The 17,592-nt window shown below is 34.7% G+C and overlaps 2 protein-coding genes across 3 annotated transcripts; both read right to left on the minus strand.

Annotated features, from left to right (window-relative positions):
* Positions 1 to 4,947: 4,947 nt before the first annotated feature.
* Positions 4,948 to 8,857, minus strand: LOC105057660 (acyl carrier protein 2, mitochondrial). 2 transcript variants are annotated; one of them, XM_010940333.4, is made up of 2 exons: positions 8,548 to 8,857; positions 4,948 to 5,316 (listed from the first exon to the last, which is right to left on the minus strand). In XM_010940333.4, exons 1-2 carry the CDS (start codon positions 8,752 to 8,754, stop codon positions 5,140 to 5,142), a joined length of 384 nt encoding a protein of 127 aa, XP_010938635.1. In that variant the 5' UTR covers positions 8,755 to 8,857; the 3' UTR covers positions 4,948 to 5,139. The 2 variants fall into 2 exon arrangements, with proteins under 2 accessions (XP_010938635.1, XP_010938634.1); XM_010940332.4 differs by having other exon boundaries at positions 8,533 to 8,843.
* Positions 8,858 to 11,228: 2,371 nt separating this feature from the next.
* LOC105057661 (protein CHLORORESPIRATORY REDUCTION 42, chloroplastic) lies at positions 11,229 to 13,155 on the minus strand. The gene is made up of 3 exons (XM_073248803.1): positions 12,927 to 13,155; positions 12,119 to 12,562; positions 11,229 to 11,493 (listed from the first exon to the last, which is right to left on the minus strand). Exons 2-3 carry the CDS (start codon positions 12,391 to 12,393, stop codon positions 11,391 to 11,393), a joined length of 378 nt encoding a protein of 125 aa, XP_073104904.1. The 5' UTR covers positions 12,394 to 12,562; positions 12,927 to 13,155; the 3' UTR covers positions 11,229 to 11,390.
* Positions 13,156 to 17,592: the final 4,437 nt, after the last annotated feature.

Here is a 17,592-nt window from a genome sequence, read left to right on the forward strand (position 1 = left end):
GAGAGGGTTCCTTGATACCCCATTCGATCTAGCTTAGACATAGCTAGATGGCTTAAATGACCTGAGTGTCTAATTGGAGATGATGCTTGTGCTCGTTGTGCTAAAGAAATCTTTTTGTTTTTAATTATTCCATGAGTCATGAAACTTTTAGACATAACCAAATATTTATCTTTTCTCGCTAGGTTCCTAATATTTTATACTTTGCTGTTCTCAATATTATGAATTCAATCTCTTATCTTTATTCATTGATTCTGTCGTGCCCCTGATTCAAGTCAGAAGTCATAGCAACCATCATATACTTATAGCAAACTTATCCACAAGTATGTAAGGCATCTTTTCATATTATTATAAAATAAATAGCGAGATAAATGATCAGTAAATTAATATTCAACTTAATTTAAATAACTAGATCAAATATTTTACAAAATAATATTTTAAAGTCTTGCATCAAAGTTTAATAAATTTTATTTTAAAATAAATATATCAAATTTTATTTCTAATCACTTTTCCATAATGATTCCTGAGTTAAGCTAGATCTTTGAATTTATAAAAATGATAAAAATAGAAAGTAATGAACTAAATAGTCCAATAAACAATGAATACTTTAGCTAGATAAATTAAATAATAATAGTATACTGAAAATTAGTATGCATGATACATCAATTAAAACTCGATTCAAAATATATAGTTCTAATCAAAATAAGATGCATACAAATTCAATCTTTTCAAAATTCAAATTTCATTCATAAATCAATTTTTTTCAAAATATAATGTTTATCTCAACAACCATAAATTCAATTGAAGTGCCACTATATGACATTCAATGGTGCGGTATCAAAGTATCAACCTACAATTTTTATTAACAGGAGTCAAATTACCAATGTTTAATTGCTCTACTAGTAGGATATCAAATTATCAATATTTACCACCCCATTGATAGAATATCGAAATATTAATATTTAACACTTCACTGACAAAATATTAAAGTACCAGCATTTACTACCGAAACATAGTCTAGCTGTGAATCAAAATCTCAAAGATATATTTTATAATCCAAATCAAATAACTCATAAAAACTATGTCACAACAAAATCAATCAAGTACAATCCATATCAAATTTAATACTTTCAATGATAAATCATTTAATATTAAAAAAAGATATATTTAGTAATTAAAAATATAATATATCAATTTCATAAATCATGGTAGAAAATATTTTTTGAGAAATCTAGAAAAAGGTTAACAGTATTTACCTTGCGTGTGAAACCAACCAACGATCCAATTATTTCAGAAAATTTCTCTCGGAGCCTAATATTCAAAAATTATATTTTATCAGATTTGCTTCATAATTATTTTTAGAATAAAAATACTAAGTCTCGACATTTTCATGGGACTAGCCAATGGATAGCGACATCTCCATCAATCTAGTCAACGGTATCCAATGGATGAACTACAAAAGAAGAGTTATTTAAGATGCTAGGATATACTTGATGATGAAATCTGACAATACCCGACTTACCGAGATGGGAAGTGGCATCCTATCCGATACCCATGGATCATGATCCTTTTCATCGGGGTCAATCAAAATCATTAGGATAATTTTTTTTTAAAAATTTAGAAAATCTTAAGAGAGATAATTTAGAGAGAAAAATTTCATAGATAGAAAAATGGAGAAAGAAAATAGAGAGAGATTATAGAGAAAAATGGGCAGAGAGAGAAATTTTTTTTTTTTTTTTTTTGGCAAAACAAGGGATTAGATACCCCTTCTTCCTCTGGAGTTGAGGGCCTCCCACTAGTCATGGTTGTGGTTGGCAATAGTGGCACTGTCGAAAGATCTACCACCAGCAGTCAACGGCAAAGATGGTGGAAAAAGGAAGGAAATCATGAAAACTCAAAGAAAAATAGGGACTAACATGGCTTGGGTCTTTCGAGAATAATCTAGCGACATCGTGTCGGGTTTTAGACCGTGATGAATTGAAAGAGGAGCAGAAAGGTCCGAAAGGAAAAAGATAGAGGAATTAGGGCCTTCCACATCATCGTCGGTGAGTTTCCATTGCCGGCTTGGTGAACCCAACAATGGCTTCCAAAAAGAAGGGAAGAAAAGAGGCAGCGGCGGCCAGTGATCATTGGTGCTTCGAGGGGCGGAGGATTTTGGGATCGGTGTCATTAAATAAGAGTGAAGAATAGCCCCTGGCAGCCTCGATTGAATTCTGACTCGATGAGCTCTTTTTTTTCCAATGCTTTTAAAATTCTTGCTGCTCACCTTTTGGGCTTGATCCAAGTTGCTAGGATATCACAGTTTTCAATTTGAGAAATTTTTTTAGTATCACAGACGGTGTAGAAAATCTGACGTAGAGCACATCGCTTGATATAATTGATCTATATAATCATCACTTTTTAACTCACATTTAATATCTATAATTTTATTTTTTTCGTTTAAAAATTTTGCATGACAAAAATATTCTTGTTCTTTGAAAAAATTATGACATCCTGTGGCATATTATAACTTCGTACATACAGGACCCAGAAAATTATGACATCCTGTGGCATATTATGGCATCCCGCATCAAATTATAATTTTTTGCATGTAGGATGTCATAATATGATCTAGGATGTCATAATATAGAAATAATATTTTTGTCCAACTATTTTTCAATGCGCATTTAATGTCTATAGTTCTATTTTTTTCGTTTAAAAATTTTAAATGATAAAAATATCTCTGTTCTTTAAAAAAAATTATGATATTTTGTGGCATATTATGATATCCTGTATCAAAATTATGATTTTCTACGTGCAGGATATAATATAGACATAAAATATCATAATTTTTTATAAAAAATAAAGATATTTTTATCATTTAAAATTTTTAAATTAAAAAATAAAATTACAGACATGCATTGAAAAATAGTGATTATGCAGACCAAGCACATAAAGTAATACGCTCCCTATCGGATTTTCTATGCCTGTCCATAGTACATAAAGAATTTCACTTTCCAATGTTGTTTATGGCCAGCATTGAGGCTAGAGCATTCATTTATTCTTGTAGATTTTCCATTTTATGGTCGTTGTCATGTCACCGCTAGCATGTAGCTTGGAAAGCGGAGGCAAAATGTGGAGAAACGGGCCTTGGGTCAATCTGGGCTCTTAAAGTGCTCCGCCGCTCAGATGAGTTTACTGGATGCTCTGGAGGACCGAAGGATGTCGTCCGGGGTTCGAAGTTCTCTGTAGATTCTTGGGTGAGTATTGGTACCAATTGCCCGCTACCTTCCCCCCCTCTGTCGCTCTCCATTACAAGAAGAAAAGACTTAATCACAGAAATAAATCTTAAAATATTTTAAAAATTTTAATTTTATCTTAAACTTAAATTTAGCACAATCAGATCATCTAATTTTTAAATTAATTCAATTTACATCTTAATTATAAATTTCATCCAACTGCTACAACAGTATCCCACGATGTCACATAAGCATCATCTCCTTCTACCACACAAGCATATCACGTGATATTACATGACAATTTCGTTATGATAATCAGACAAAATTTATAATCAAAATCTGAAATTCATAATTAAAATCTAAATTGAACTAATTTAAAAGTTTAATGATCTAATTATATTCAATTAAAATTCAAAATAAAATTGAAAATTCGATTTTTGCATGATTAAGTCTAAAAAACAGAAAGTAGAAGCAAAGTTTTCGCTTTTTTTTTTTGAAAATTTTATTTCAGCAAAATTGAATATATTATATCATCCTTAAGTAAACACATCCATGAAAACCAACCGGTAAATTTTTTTTTTTTGGTAAAAAACTGGTAAAATATTAACGAACTGGGTCGAAGCCATAAAATTAGAAGTTCATAACATTATTTCTGTACGATTAGCCACATAGGCCGCAAATTCCCCACCATTCCCCAAACGTGAAACGGGAAGAAGGCAGCCTTGTAAACCCTTTACCCCATGCAGATCCCATATGTCAGTGAGAGGGAAATGTTAGGTGTTCACAACCGTGTAATAGGCCATATGAAATAGTCTAAAGGGGAAGAGAAGGTTATATAGTTTCTACTGCCACTTTAAGCAACTTTAATCGATCCGTGAAATTCTTTGTACACCATCCGCGATATAAAAAATTTAATATAAAATATACCCCTTCATTTTATTGAACTACGTAACCATCATTTTTCAACACGCATTTAATATCCACAATTTTATTTTTTTGTTTGAAATTTTGAATGATAAAAATATCTCATCTTTAAAAAAAATTATAACTGAGTATTGATATTATAACATCTTACTCATATTATGCCATCCTACGTTAAAATTATGACTTCGAATATCATAATTTTTTCACGATATGTCATAAAAAGGAAAGAGCATTTTCGTCATTGAAAAATTTATATTCAATGACAAAAATATCCTTTTCTCTTTATGACATTCTGTGAATAAATTATGGCATCCCATACAAAAAATCATAATTTCAATACAGAATATCATAATATTAACATAGAATGTCATAATTTTCTTTTTAAAAAAAATATTTTCATCATTCAAAATTTTAAACGAAAAAATAAAACTACAGACATACAATCGAATGAGATGATACACTTTACGTCGGATTTTCTACACCACAAGCGGTGTACAAAGAATTTTCTTAACCAACTGACTATGCCGAACAGCCATTAGGGCTTACCAAGAGGAGCATCTTCATGCTGGAAGAATATTCAAATCAAATATAAAGGGATTGTTCCCCTTTTTCTATGAAAAAAAACAGGAAATTTCAATAACATATTCTATGTATCTGATGGAAAGGATCGTACAAATGCCTTGCCATATATAGCACCAATGGTATTATCAAGGAGTTGGATTTATCCAACTCATACAATGTCTCCAGACAAGTCAGAAAAATTTATGTTACCTCCAGAAGCATGCAAAAAACCCAAAACAACTCAACATTGTCCCCATAATATCTTCAGATTAAAATACCATAATTGATAGTGTTAGTCACAGGAGCGCCAATGCACTAAGCTGCTATGAATAGATCAAGAAAAGAGTCTAATTTCGAGCTCAAACTGAATTTGTAGGGAAAAAACAGCCTGCAGAGAGTTTTAAAAAAGCAGACAAACAAAAGCAACGCAAACATTGTCTCATTTTGCCTGAGGATGTGAAGCAATAAAGTCAACAGCTACATTAACGGAATCAATCTTGTCTGCTTCGTTGTCTGGGATCTCAAACCCAAATTCTTCTTCTAGGGCCATGACAATCTCTACGGTGTCCAAACTGTCCAGACCAAGGTCCTTGTGGAAATGAGCATTTGGAGTGACCTGCACAAAGATCACAATATCAGACCACTTTAATTTTAGATCTCATTAGGAGTATATCAATTTACAGTGTCAAGTATGGCCCATAATATTACAAAATTTTGGCATTCATGAATTAAGAACCAATATAATTTTATTTGTCTACAATAATTTTATTACATTGCCCATCATTTGTGACTCGCAATTGTTGACTAATGATAGTAATGATGCTGACAATGATGATGAACATTTCCCAACATGCCATTGCAGCCAAAGTCTTGCAAAATACCACAGGGCAATACTTGAGCTGGTCAAAACAGCAAGTACCACCCCTTGGTGGGCAATGTAATATTTCAAACAAGCATATTCTAAATACTTTATTTTATGACAATAAACATATCACCTCAATATATGTGTTGCTTCTTACAAAAATTACAGCTTATGAAGCAACATCTTAACAATGCCACAGCATTTTCAAATTTTTAGGTAATCCACATCATGCGGAATAAGTATAATTTCTAAAGAATATTGGCCAAACATCACTCTGACGTAAATGTCGACACTCTTCTGCTCTGTTATCAACGCAACTCTGGTTTAATACCCTTTAGTCACATCCTTCTTGATATCACTACAACTTATCATGTTATGCTGTTTTATGTTCTATGTTCTTTTTATTTCCACACATTCATATGGCCCATATTGTGGTCCTCATAATATTTGTTCTCAGAAGTCCACCAAGCTTGCAGGATACCCAACATGCATTTCCTCTAGCCTCATCTAATACTGTTTAAAACTTCTTTTGATCATGATTGAAGCATACATTTTAAGTAGCTAGTATGTATAAATATTCCTCTCTATTCACAAGCCATATACGTTGTTTTTGTTCTAAACCTATGATCCATTAACCTTGATAAATTAATTTTTTTGGACATTAAATTTGTCCTGTCAAGCAACGATACATCATTTGTGAATTAAATACAATATGGTCCTTCCTGAATCAATAATCCATTTATAATACTCATATATGATGAGGGCTTAAAGGCTGAATGCTCATGCAGGCTCAGGTAAAAATTTCATTGTGGTGTCACAGCTAATACATGTATTACTGCTCCATGCATCTTTGTGACAATATGGAGATCGTCCTTTGGCATATGCTATCGACCAGTCACTCTTAATTATACAGTATCACACATGTTCAATATATGCCAACAAGGCAGATAAATCTGCTTTTGTCTAGATTTTGTTTTCATCAATTGCCTATGCACATCATAAATCTAGATTTTTTTTTTTTAATCACATGATCGTGCATTATTTTTTTTTTATTTTCAATATAATGACCTTCTATAAGCAACATCCTGGCAAGAAAACCAAAATTAGAACTCAGGCATCAACTCTTCCCAAGGAGAGATTTGTGTACAGCCTTAAGAATGTAACAAATAGTATTTCGAAATCTGAGGAAAAAACTAGGAATGAACATGAAGAAACATCAAACCTGCAGGAGAAGAGGAAAAACAGTAAAGTGCACATAGATACAACCTCTTATCAAGGCATTAGAATGCTAATCTTTAGTTAAAAAATTCAAATAAGAACCAAAAATTATTTTCCTTGAATTAAGTCAAAACAATGTGATTTGTACTTGCATTAATGCAGGAATCAGATGATCTCATGTTACATTTCATTGTCGATTCTCTTCCCTAGTATATTTAATTAGGATAAGTTCATGTTGTTTCCCCAAATTCTTGAGGCTAAGTGATGCAATGTTTCACCAAAGGCTATGGTTTAGGATTGTGGAAGACCTACATAAGCTCATGCATACAGAAACTTAATCACACAACAGATGAATACATGCATTCAGGGTGCAATTTTGAAGTAAGAGTCACAATGCTAACAACTCAGAAAATCCTTCTAATATGGCTCATACGCTATTAAGTAATGCTGGTAGGCTCCAGCTTGAAGAAGGAAAGGGGAAAAAATACAAAGGAATCTATGTTTCCCTTAACATTGAGCATTAAAGTAATGAGCATAATCTACTAGCAATATTCTCAAAGAAGAGAAGGGGGGGGGGGGGGGTGTTGGAAGATGATATGATAAACATGCAAGCCCTTGAAGCATTCACATAAAATTTGAGGGGTTGCAGGATTTATCCAGCTTTTTAATCATTAAATTATGCACAACATAGTACTAGTTTTGTAATGGATCATAACATCATATGTTTGCCAGGAATGTGATTAATTTAGTGAATAACTAGAACACAGAATGAAAAAAGTACAGCAAATAACACAAATGTGAAAGACAGGGAACAGAGCACCGACAAAGTTGAGGTACTGCATCTATTTTTACCCATGGGCTAACAGTAATACATCAAGGATAAGGGCAGATACAGATTGAGGTAATGAATAACAAACTGGGGCTAAGATCTAAGAACTTTGATTAGAAAGACACCAAGGCAACAAGACCTACTTCTGTGGATGCTGAGTTAGTTATCTATTCTAAAAGTCACAGACAGAACTAGTGTTCTAGGAATGCCCATGGGATATTATCAAACCATATTCATAATCAGCATCAGTATAATTGCGAACAAAGCCATTCCAACAGATTTCAAGCTATTTCAGTTTTCTAACTACTTTCTTTCAATTAAATATTACTTCACCGCCTGCTGCCTATGCTTTGAAACAAGACCAGGGTACACGAAATTAGAACGGTAAGAAATTATGTACATCACTATGGATAGATGCATATAGATTAAAATTTAAATGTTAGCTTCGATGCTATATTTATAATTTTAATAGCACTTCTCAAAATTATTAGTTGATCAAGTAAACACCACACTACTAATAAGAATCACAAGAAAACAATAAAAGACACTTTTTTTAATCAAGCGGGAAAAGAATGAAAGCACCATCGAATCAGCAAAAACGACTCAATCGAAAGACGCCAACGGGATCATATAGTTTGGGGTTGTGGATTCAAACCAACTTTATGTAGCAAAACAAACACATAGATAAAAAAATTAATGTGACGTACCATTAAAACACACAACATGAAATGCCAATCATGTGACGAATGATGATAATTCGGAAAATTCTAAATGCCGAAGCACGTAGAATATGAGAATAAAACGGTTCCTTAGAGTTTCAGCAATGAAATAAACCCTTAATGAACCCTAATTTCCAAGCTCACACTCGAATCAGAGAAACCCTAGACTTCCGAGGGAATTGGGGGACTTGAGATTGAGACCACCTTGGAGGGATCGACCTTCTGGAAGTTCTTGACGACGGTGATGATCCGATCGGCAACCTCAGACTTGTCGAGGAAGGTTCCCCTAGCCTCGTCGGAGAAGCCGCGGCGGCGGAGGAGGAGCTGGGAGAAGGAGAGGGGGACCACCGGCCAAAGAGGCGCCGGAGATGCCACCGTCACCCTGAGGTACTTCAGGAGAGCGCTTCTCGCCGCCGCAGCCGCCATTGGAGCTTTGTGAGAGATCTCTTCCTCGTGTTTTACAGCGGAGGGAAGAAACAAGTCTGCGACAGACGGGGAGAGTGAGAAACCCTTTCGAGTTCGGTTCTGGTGTTCCGGCGGAGCAGCGGTTGCCCTTTTTCTCTCTCCCCTTTTTTCGTGGGCTGGGCCAGAGAAAGCCCATGGAAGTCAACTGACGGATAAAGATCGTCTAAATGGGTTGAACTCAACTAAGCCAAGCCTAGCGCAAGTTCAGCTTACTCTGTACTTGAGCCAATCATAAGCTAGCTGCTGCTGCTGCTGCTGCTTCTTCTTTCTTTTTTTTTTTGAGCCAAATTCAAAGTATTCACGAATAAACCATTAAAATGATTTGATGACATACATACATATATTTTTTTTCTTAAATTATCTTCATCTTCAAAAGATTATAAAAAGTTGAACTTATAAAAAATTAAAATTACATTAAAATATTTTATTATCTATTTCTTTATATTTCAAACTTATTACAGCTAAAGACAAGACGGTCATGAAGAGGATGACTTTATTAGTCTCATATTGATTGTGAGCCATAGAAGAGTCTATCTTATATGAAATGGGACCTTCTCTTCTCCATAAAATACCTTGTAAAAGTTAAAAATATAAAGCCTCATGCCATAAACTAGAGGCCAAAGTAGACAATCCATTGAAATATCAAATGGGGCATCAATCCTAGAGCCATCATCACCGAAAATGGTATACCATAGATTTTGTATTGCCCATATATCATACGATGGCTGTTAGAATCTAAATGCTTTTTGGATGTTTTTTTTAATTTTAATTAAAGTGTAAGTTTCCTAAGGCCCAATAAAATGATAGGACTGTTAGTGTGACCCAAGAGTTTGTGATCAGCTTGCGCCGGAGAATTGTTCATGTAGCTCAAAACTAAGTTTGAATCACATTTATTTTTCAGTTGAGCTCGAGAATTGTTCATGCAGCTCCACCCTCAACACCAGGGCTAATTGAACCTTTCGAACACTTGACCAAAGGTTTCCAATTTGGGCCCCAAAGGTATGTCCTTAAAGAGTCGTGCAGGCCCAAAGACCCTCGGCCTATTATTAACCCTAGCTAATTCCCATCTTTCTACACCACATCCTCTCAACTTATCCATAATCTGAAACCTTTCCTTCAACAATTGGAATAATATGCAATTACCTTTAGAAAGCTAAGCTAACAAGTTCACATCACACTTTGCCCAAGCAATTCTAACTGCTTGACTTTAAGAAAGGAGAAGAATAGGAAAGAGGAGCGAACTCATCAGATAGCATCACAGAGACAATGACTTGGAAATGAACCATGAGAGTGATATTGACCAGACTAAGTTCATTGGATGTGGAAGTGATGTTCAGATTTCAATAACATGGATCATTCACCAGGAGGCTGTTATCTGCCCAATTCTGTCTCAGACTGGATGTGTTTGGGAATAAAATATCAGCTGCTATGATACCCATTGATGCAAAATAATTGATGGTAACATAAAAAGCAATGCTGTAATTCGTTCAAGCTGCTGCTGATTAATTAAAAGATTATCTTTTCAGCCAGCATAAAGATTTGATTGGAGACATTGTTCTATTCAAATGAATACTATTTTTTTTAAGAAAAATCATTTTTTTATTATATTTTGGTCATTATAGTAGGAAAACAACTAGGTAATTGGATCCCACCGGTGATAAAAGAGCAAAATATTAAGAGGGTGTTTGGTTGGAGGGAGTTGGAGTCTAGAATCCGAATAAAAATGAATGACTCCTATTTCAACTGTTTGGTCAAGAGGAGTCCTATTCTGATTCCGATTTCGTAATAGAATGAGAATGGTTTAATATACCTATAACTCAATCCCTATTCTTCTCCAAGGATTCAAATTTTTATTCAAATTTCGATTCTAATTCCAATTACAAATCAAATATTTTAAAAAAATTAATTATTTTAATTTTAATTTATTTTGATTTTCATTCTAGTTGCCGAGGGATCACCCCTAAAAATCGTTGCTAACTAGAATCTGAGCCATGTGACCTTGTTGCAGTACTTCACTTGATTGTGGCCCAAAGAGTTAGATGTGGGGTACGGTGCTTTGGAGTTAAGCAACTTATTTCTAATTATAGGATAAAAAGCACTGGTCAAGGTTCACCAAGGCACAATGGCAAAGAGATTTCTGCATGGACGCTAGAACTACTGTTTTTTTTATTATTACTAAATCCACTTGCAACCAGCGCGAACATAATCACCAAACACGTCCATTTTCATTTTTATTTTTTGTGGTGATGCATATTCCATAACTACTAACGGAAAGTCTTCAGAAAAAAAAATATATATATTTTTTAAAAAAAGGCTGTTAAAGGGCCTAAACATTGATTACAAGTAGTGTCTTCAGAAAAAAAACATAGTTTTTTTTTTCTTTTTTTTTTTTTAAGGCTGTTAAAGGGCCTAAACATTGATTACAAGTAGTCTCATGGAAGAGTATAAGAGACACACACTGCATTATTATACATATTTACAAAATGTTTCCCTTGAATACATAATCAACAAAGACAAAAAACAAAAAAAAAAAAAAAAACATAATCAATATGCGCATCATGAACATAAAAGATACCACATCTCTTGATCCTTGGTCCTCATTCTTCAATGTCCAAGGGTTTGAAATGCTTGCCATCCAGGAGATAGGTACCAATTGCTAAGCGAACTGCCCATACATCTTTAGGCTTCCTTGCTACAATTCTGCAGTATAACAATTCCATGATTTATTTGTCATATCTCTAATATGTTCATTGCTCATAATATGCTAAAGGAAAATATCTATTGAGTTGACCCTCCATCTACAAGCAATAAGTTGAAGAGAGCATGAATCATGATGAAACTTAAAATAAATCATGCAACTGGTGTATTTGCTAATGGGAGATTTGCAGCTGGGTGGAATGGGAGGTTCCCATATATAACATGCTAAGAGATGTCAAAAGTTAGGATAACAATTTTGTTTTTTAAAAAAAGAACAATAGATACATAAACTTGTTAATATATTATTCATAAAAGTTCATCTACAACAATCACACAACAAGCCAAAGCGACAACTTATGGACAAACATCGCCATTCATAACAATGGTATCAATTTGTAATCGATAAATATTACTTAGATTCACCATGGATAACTCAAGAAGAAATAATAAAACCTGTACTTTAGTTATCAGATAATAATTAGGAGACTCATTTTTGCAAATGACTCAATGACAAGAATAGAATTACTACCATTCAAAACTTTTCTGATAGTTCAAGAATATTGTTGCTCAAGTTATACATGATTTCAATAATATCGATGGAAAATTTGTGAGAGATGAGTCATGATACCTTCCCACATCACCTGGCTTGACTAATCCAGAGTTAGCTCTCAATGTAGGAATCGAGCTGGCGGTCTTCAACATCGGTGGAGCCTCCACGACAATGATCGGTGATCCTATTCTTAGATCAGTATTTCCATTGCCTATTGATGTTTCCTTGGAGTCTGATATGCAATGAACGACTGGAACAAACCTTCTGAATTGGTAGTTTAATTGCTTGGGCTGCTGCAATGGAGGAATTGGTGATGGGAGTGTCCATGATGGAATAGAGTAAGAAGCAGACATGCCGGAATGAATGGAGAGAACAACTAAAGAGATATGTTGGGCCTATGGGTTTCAATTGGGACTGGTCTTGGTGTCTAAGCTAGCTAGTCCAATTTCGTCCAACTTTGATTCAGTCACCACTCATAGGCTTTCTCTCTCCTTCATTTGGTTTGCTCTCCTTCCATTCCACCTTTGAGAAGAAAAACAAGAAAAAGCCACATTAAATATAGACAAGAAAGAGTCAAGTTATATTGAATTGGGAGGACTAAAGGGATTCATGGAGTGAAGCTAGAACTTGAGCTTGACAAAAAGAACAGATATTAAGAGCCAGCAATAGTAAATTTGCTTCCATAACTATTGATCCAGGTACAAGAAACCAACTTTCACCATATTAAATATTAGAAATTATGCAAAGGGTTCTTTAATATGCATGCAGTAAATGATATAATTGTTATACTGAATAGAAAATGACTCTTATCAAAGTATTTAATATGCTGTTCTTACCCCCCCCCCCCAAAAAAAGAAAAAAGGTATTTAATATGCTGCGATCTTACCAGGATCAGTGGGAAGGTGAGGTTTCTGATGACGGTTGGGGAGGCCAAAGTGTGCTCTGCTCTGCAGTGCTATGGGGAAGGAGATGAGAAAAGTTGGTCAGGGAAAAAAATGGGTGGTTGAGATTATTTGATGGGCATTGTAGATATCAGATCTGGTGCCACTTGGAAGTCCTTAGGCTCTGAAAGATATCATCCATCTTTGTTAAGCTTAGAGCCCCACAAAGCCAATTGAGAACCTTCCACCTTATCCCATCTCAGGGAGGGGATGTCAAAAGCCAAACAAGAATAAGATATCATGCTCGTGTGGGACTCACAATGTCTCCCATCACCATGCATCATCATGTGATCGATTGTAATCATGGGTGGCAGAGATAAGCTAAAGAAGTCATAGCTTAGCTTTGGAATGCCCACCTACTTCAGGAGGATAAGGCCACTTTACTTTTATCATGAGTGTAGCATTTAATCATAATTTAATCTGCATGTTCCTTTGATTTGGTTTACTTTTTTCTTGGAAAAACTAGCCAACATCATGAGAGGAGGGAAGGTCTGAGAGCTATATACGTCCACGCTCTCTCTGATAGAATAGTAATTATGGGCTCTTTGTTTGAACAATTTTATGAAATAGAAACATGAAAGAATCGCATCTCCCAAAAATGAAGTAATTAGATCCATTTTCTAATTTTATGAAAGAGAAACGCAATAGCAACATTCACATCATATGTCTTGTAATTGTTATGTGCTTTTCTAATTGCAATGGTTTGCATGTATTGCACCATAGTTTTTTTTTTTTTTTGACTAATTATCTGTACAAAGATATTTTAGAATATTCATTTATTGAATATAGAATTTTTTTTTTAACGAGTGTTTGTGGGTGCATAAAATAAACTAATATATTTTATTTTAAAATAAATTTTCTTTTGACTATACTATGATCTACATCATGCATGGGAGATTAATTTAGAGTACACGCAGCAAGTCTGATGAAACCATGAAACCATATGCATCATTGCTAGGTTGCAGAACAAGTGAACATATGGCATTCTTATTAGGAATTGTGGATATAATGGCCGCTATAAGCATTATAATAGCCTTAATGGCTTCAAACCGGTAAAGACCTTATAACGAAGGATAAGGATCCTCTGATGTGCATGCAATGCATCATGGTACGCATCGCATAGTTGTGCAGGCATGCATGCTGTGCGTCACATCATGCAGTGCACAATAGAGGATCCGCATGCTATAATTAATTGAACTGAGAAAATGGAGATGTTCCAGTTTGGATGCCCAACATGGCTTGATAGTGGATGAGTGATTTGTTTAACTAATAGGAGTTATGGGACAATCTTTAATTGCATAAATAGCTTTTCCCTGCATTAGAATCAGAAGAGTTGTATATATTTTTGGATAGCTATCACATGGTCCATATTAAAAATGGATCAGGCCTGTGATTCATCTCTTTGCCCACTATATTTGGAACCAAAGTCTGATATATGAATGTGACATGCAACATGATGATCTCTATTTTCTATATGAATGATATCTACCATCTTCAAGATTGATGATATGGCAGCTATCTAATGATGCACATCCTCCTGCAATGCAAAATGTATACAGCAAAGGAGTTGGACTCTTAGCAGCTTTACAGCCTCAAATAAATAGATCCTATATGAACTTACCTCTAATGACCTAATTAAAATATTATTCCACTAATTATTTTTCATTTTGATGCATAATAAAATTTTATAGAAATCCGTTTTCACCCTTTTATCTCTACCATAGACTCCCATGCACGTCCTCTCTCGGACCCATACGCACTCGGGTGCACACCACGTCATGCGGATGCATGAGAGGGGAAAACCAAAGGATTGGTGATGGGGTGGGGAGCTCTCGGACCAGAGATTTTGATTAGCACAAAAAAGAAAAAAAGGTTGTATGAGTAAAAAGATTTTTTTTTAGAAAAAAAGTAAGGCTATCGAGATCCGGTTATGTGCACCCCAATAATTGTTTTGCTATGGCACAAGAGAATATTAATGGTGCATCTTGCATAATTGGCTCCACACACGGGAGTTGGTTGCTTATAAAGTTGCCAAACCAATAATTCTAATCTGGACTTCATGGATTTTTCTGTGCACATAATGAGTGCCCATGCATTTTCTTTGGCTGAAACAAATATCAAGAGATTAATAGTTTGTTGGTAGTCTCCGGGACTAAGATTTAGGGCTATTTTGTCTTTTAAAAAATACCTCACACAGGAAAGAAGATCTTGTCTTATATAAGCTAGAGTTCTTCTTGACTTATAACCAATATGGGACTAATAATATCCTTTCATTTATACCACAACATAGCTCTTCAGTCAAAAGGAGCTTTGGATAAGGTTGCAAATACACCACAGTCCATCGGAGACACGTCGGCCTTATGATGGACGTCAATATTACAATCAAAAACTCATAGTTCGGATGATCGGTTTCCAATCTCGCATACGTCAAGTATTATTCACTTCAGCCTCTAGCACTATGGCAGAGGGCCTCGTAATTTTATCTTTTAAAAGAGCCTCACATGAAAGAGAATATCTCATTTCATATAAGTTAGAGTCTCTTTCGACTCACGACTAATGTAGGACTAATAATATCCTCCTACCTACACCACAACAAGGCTTATAATTAATTTTTAACAAGCTAATGGAAAATAGGCATAGAAAAAGATCAAAATTTAGTCAAAAATAAAATAAATTAAAGTACAAATAAAAGGGAAACAAAGTGGAACTGAGTATTGGTGTAGAAGCCTCGTTGCACTTCCACCTTGACGGACTACTTTCTCTACCCTTCTCACTCGATACAAAGACTCTGCAAAGAAGACGTTAGAAGTAAGAAGAGCTCTGACATCAAACACATTGGATCAAGGTGCACCAACATGTGACTGCATGATCTTTCAATGGTTTGAAGGACGATTCTTTAGGTATCAGTTCATCGAAATCCAAAAAATTTCAATTTTTAGCTCCCTCTTGGAAGCCAAAAGAAGCTTGGTCTACCTTCTCCCCAATCCCCTCTCTCTCCCCCTCTCTCCAATTTCTTTGATACCAGGAAGGTGATGCATAAAAATGGGTTGCATGAAGTATTGCCTAAAAATTTATTTGAAAAGAAAATGCCTACACCAATTGTCATGACTAAAAATTAAAAACTTATTTTTATTTACTTTTGATCAGATTGTCACCTAAAATGAATTTTTAGCTCTTTAGTCACCGACAAACCATAGGAAGGAGCGCAAAAATAAGCATAACTTGCTTTTGAGCTTGGCTTCCCTATGCCTAAACACTAGGTTAAAAGAAGTCATATGATGACTAGCCTATTATTAACCATGACTGGTCGCCCTCAATATGCATACCATCTTCTAGGGCTAAGAATGGATCAGATATTCATATTTTGTATCTATATTCATATTAGTCTAATGGTATACAAATTCAAATTTGAGTATTGATCAAATCTTAAAATTTGTGTCCATATTTGTTCGAAATGACACCGATACAAATAAGATATTAGTCAATTTTTGTATTTCGTCGAAATGAATATGGATGTTAAATAGTTATTGACCAAATCCATATTTGCTAAAACTTCCAGATTGAAATGCAGGAGCACTAAAAAATATCTTGATGATCTACTTCACTTAATAAGTTGCTAATGGATGCCAAATATTTAAATCCAAAATCATTAACTACAAGACCAGCATTGTGGAAAGAGATGGTAACAATAATTGAAATTTACCAAAAACTTTCAATCAATTAATTACACATACATATCAGCTGTTTATCAATCATTGCACTCCTTGAGAGGATGGTTCATCGGTCATAACATTTTGTCAGATAATTGCTCTCAAATCTAATAATAATTATAGATCAATGTAGTCTTCTAAAATTTCATTTTACCCTATTGCTGCTAGCAATTGAATAAATTAACCCCTTACAATTCCTTGACCCCACCTGTGGGTGGGGAGATGGAGGGTTGTGGTCTAGTGGTGAGCCATGGGAATGGTGAGATGAATGATGAACATGGGAGGGGTGGTGGACATAAGAATCTAAGGCCGGTGGCCTACGGAGATGGAGGAGGTGGTGACATGGCTATCAAAGTAGAGTTAAAAGGAGAGCGCCGCAAAGAAAAAAAAGTTTCATTTGGTTGATGAAAAGTGGATAGAAAAGAGGTACTTTCTAGAAAATGGAGAGGGGATCTCTTGTTTGATTGGAGTTTTAAGAGGAAAAAGAGTAGAAAATTTTTTTTCCATGAGAAGTCACTTCTCATATTTCATGAGAGTGAAAATCCACGAGAGAGGTGGATTTTGGTACTTTCGGAATAAGAAGTGGTGTTATTTTTTTTCTCAAAATATCCCATTAAATCCATGACTAAGATTTTGCAAAATATCAATAGATGGTTAGGATAAAATACTAAATAGTAATATAATATAATATTAATATTATCTTAATATTTATATGAATATAATATTAATAATATAATATTAATATTAATATTGTGACGGCCCAATCCATGCCAGAATCCCAGCCAAAGCCCAAACAAAAAAAAAAAAATGAAGAAGACTCCCGCAGGGAGTCTTCTTCTCCCAACCGGCTCCTAATCGGAGTCGGAAACCTCACCGGAGAGGAGTCAAACTCCTCTCCTCC

This window comes from Elaeis guineensis, chromosome 14 (genome assembly GCF_000442705.2).
Source record: "Elaeis guineensis isolate ETL-2024a chromosome 14, EG11, whole genome shotgun sequence".
Taxonomy (NCBI): Eukaryota; Viridiplantae; Streptophyta; class Magnoliopsida; order Arecales; family Arecaceae; genus Elaeis; species Elaeis guineensis.